The 2,913-nt window shown below is 35.7% G+C and overlaps 1 protein-coding gene across 1 annotated transcript; it reads left to right on the top strand.

Annotated features, from left to right (window-relative positions):
- Positions 1–1,245: 1,245 nt before the first annotated feature.
- LOC105120213 (protein RADIALIS-like 3) lies at positions 1,246–2,634 on the top strand. The gene is made up of 2 exons (XM_011018400.1): positions 1,246–1,720; positions 2,423–2,634. Exon 1 carries the CDS (start codon positions 1,462–1,464, stop codon positions 1,696–1,698), a length of 237 nt encoding a protein of 78 aa, XP_011016702.1. The 5' UTR covers positions 1,246–1,461; the 3' UTR covers positions 1,699–1,720; positions 2,423–2,634.
- Positions 2,635–2,913: the final 279 nt, after the last annotated feature.

Raw genomic sequence — 2,913 nt, 5'->3', positions numbered from 1 at the left:
TTATAAGAGAATTTCATATCAAAATATCATTCGTGTTTGTGGAAAGAATCGCGTGACAATCATGTAAATGATTCATAAACTCAAGATAATTAAGTTAAAAATTAAACTGAAATAATTAATCAAGTGTAATTTAATTAAAAATAATTTTAAAAATTAAATACTAAAATATATTTAATTCAGGGATTATAATTATAGTCTTAAAATAATCAAGTAGAGATTTAATTTATTAAATTTTTAAAATTATCCTTAAATAATATATGAATATTATTTCAAGGATAAATAGATATTTTGTTAGTTATAGAGTTTTTAAAATTCTTTATAGATATAAAGTAATACCTTTTATTTTAAAGAGGTTATTTATTAAATAAGAAAATCATGTATGATTCATTAGATTTTTTTTTGATTATTTATATGAATTATCATTAAAAATCAAATAATTAAATATCTCATGATTTACAACAAACTTAATTATTAAAAAATTATTCAAAATAAAAAAATTTAAATCTTTAAATAATAAATCTTTAAACAACCCTGCTTAGAAGTTACTAAATATTACCCCGTTTCCGTTGCGTGTATGATGTCACGAACCTAACACGAAGGGCATTAAACACAAGTTGCTAAAAGACTGCAGCACTGAACTCTGCCGATTTTGCAACCAAACAAGCTGCAGCACTGAGCACTCGTCAATCCTATGTTCTTTTCAACAAGCAAGCTAGAAATATTCATGGTAGCAGCCAACCAAGACTGGGGAAAAAATCATTCACAGACATGGGGATTTATTTGATAAGCAATTAAAATTGGAAAGAACTATCTATTCTACTGCTTTATGTCAGAAACTCCAGACCAAGTTGCTCAAGCTTCCATTTGACGAGTGACAATAAGAAAGTATTGTTTTTCTCTTGAAATGCTACAGCTATCAGCAGAACAAAAGAGGGGTGCGAGCATCATATTGTAAGAAGACAAAAGGTAGTAAAATCGCTGCAGCTAATTCCATTCCAGGGTACATCTGATCGTATCATCCGCCGACCAGTAACTAGAAAAGGAAAATCCCACTTGTCAATGATAAAAATCAAGAAAATTGTTCGGCTAAGAAAATAAAGAGCCTGTCCTTCGATACTGATTCTTCCGTTTCACTCTCTACTCCATCTTGTGGCTCTTGAGTGGACAAGTCACGCTATATTCTGCTCTTTAGGAAGATATATTCTCCCACTGTCTTACCCCACTAGTCTCCCCCTGCTTATAAGGAGCTCCCTCAGTGATGCCTTCACCATACCATCCCTTTACTTCCAAGTCATCTTCCTCCCCACTTAACAGACCATCTTTTCCCTTTTTTCTCTTTTGTGGAATTCAAGCGTGTTAGGGTTCTGAACTAGTTCCTCGCTTTTTTCCCAGTCAATCCTCCAGAACCTGTCAACACCCTTTACCTCCAGTAGTTTCAGGACTGCACACAATTTTTCACTGATGTCTTCCAATTCTCTCACCTCTTGGACACCTAAGCAAAACAAACTATTCGAAAAGGCCCTGGCTTTATATGACAAGGACACCCCTGACCGCTGGCATAATGTTGCCAAAGCTGTGGGTGGGAAATCTGCAGAGGAAGTGAAGATGCACTATGAGATTCTTATCAAGGATGTCAGAGAAATCGAGTCTGGCAGAGTTCCATTCCCTAATTACTGGTCAAGTGGAAACGGCAACTAAGGCATTGGTAACCAAGCACGAGGTAATGCTCTCATCACAACTTGTATTCCTTGTTTCAAGCATCATTGTAATGTTGCTCTTAAGATTGATGTCATATGTAAGTATTGAAGCATTATTTAAGCCAGGATACAGGCAACGTAGGTTTCTGATATTTCAGGACAAATTCCATGGGAATGGTCTGCACTGTCATTCGCCTAACCGTCAAAGTAAATTCTTGGCATTATGGGACCTCGGAATAATCCAAGAAAGTGAGGATGGAAAACTCGTAAAGTGTCAGATTTATGTGGTCCATCAACTTTTCCAACCAATCATTAGGCCAACATCCAGTTCACCTAACTGCTTATCATATAGATAACTGAAAAGGCCATGCCTGAACATCATCTGTTCAACTTCTTATTCTGTCTCCAAGCCAAAGATAGCCCACTCGAGATCCAATCCTACATAACATGCAATGTCCTAAGCTTTGGAGATCTAAGACTTTGGCCTTTCATTTTTTATTTTCATCAAGGATTCTCTTGCCAAGCAAAACCAGTCGTTTATTCAGATCTTTTCAATTCTTTATTATGCATCACATTGTCGTTATTCATGCTCAGTGTTTTTCCAACCTGCCTGGAACTTCTAACTGCTTCATTAGCTGAACTATCATTATATATAACCAAACCCATGACTTGGATTTTGAGCTTTCTGTGGTCTAACCCCCCCCCCCCTACGGTCTTCCTTGCAGATTCAAAAGGTACCAAGAGCTGCAAATTATAAGATGCAGCTTAGAAACAAGTTTTAAGTTGTTGAATACACTACTTGTCCACCACTACTACTTGCAAAAAAAGTGTTGGAAAAGACACATTGTCCACCAAGTTAATATTTTCCTGTTATTAGTTTATCCTATATGTTGTAACCCTCCTTGTAGAATTAAATCAGTGTCATGAGTTTCCTATATGGGCAAAGTTCATCAGAAAAGTGCAGGAAAGAGCAGAGAACCCCCGTTATGCAGGAAATATGAAGAAACCCTCCAAGAATTACCATTTACCTCGTGCTATCAAAACTTTATCTAAAAAATCCAAAGGAAATGGACCCCTAAAACATACATAAGCATGGATTTAGCTCAAAAAATCCAATCATTAATGGCTTCAAATCAAACTGTCACAGATATAAATATAATGGACGAACAACAATAATATTGGCAACCAAGCACCAGGACATGGTAACTGGCTAAGT

This window comes from Populus euphratica, unplaced genomic scaffold (assembly GCF_000495115.2).
Source record: "Populus euphratica unplaced genomic scaffold, PopEup_1.0 scaffold5563.1, whole genome shotgun sequence".
Taxonomy (NCBI): domain Eukaryota; kingdom Viridiplantae; phylum Streptophyta; class Magnoliopsida; order Malpighiales; family Salicaceae; genus Populus; species Populus euphratica.
This window is presented reverse-complemented; position numbering and strand designations above follow the sequence as displayed.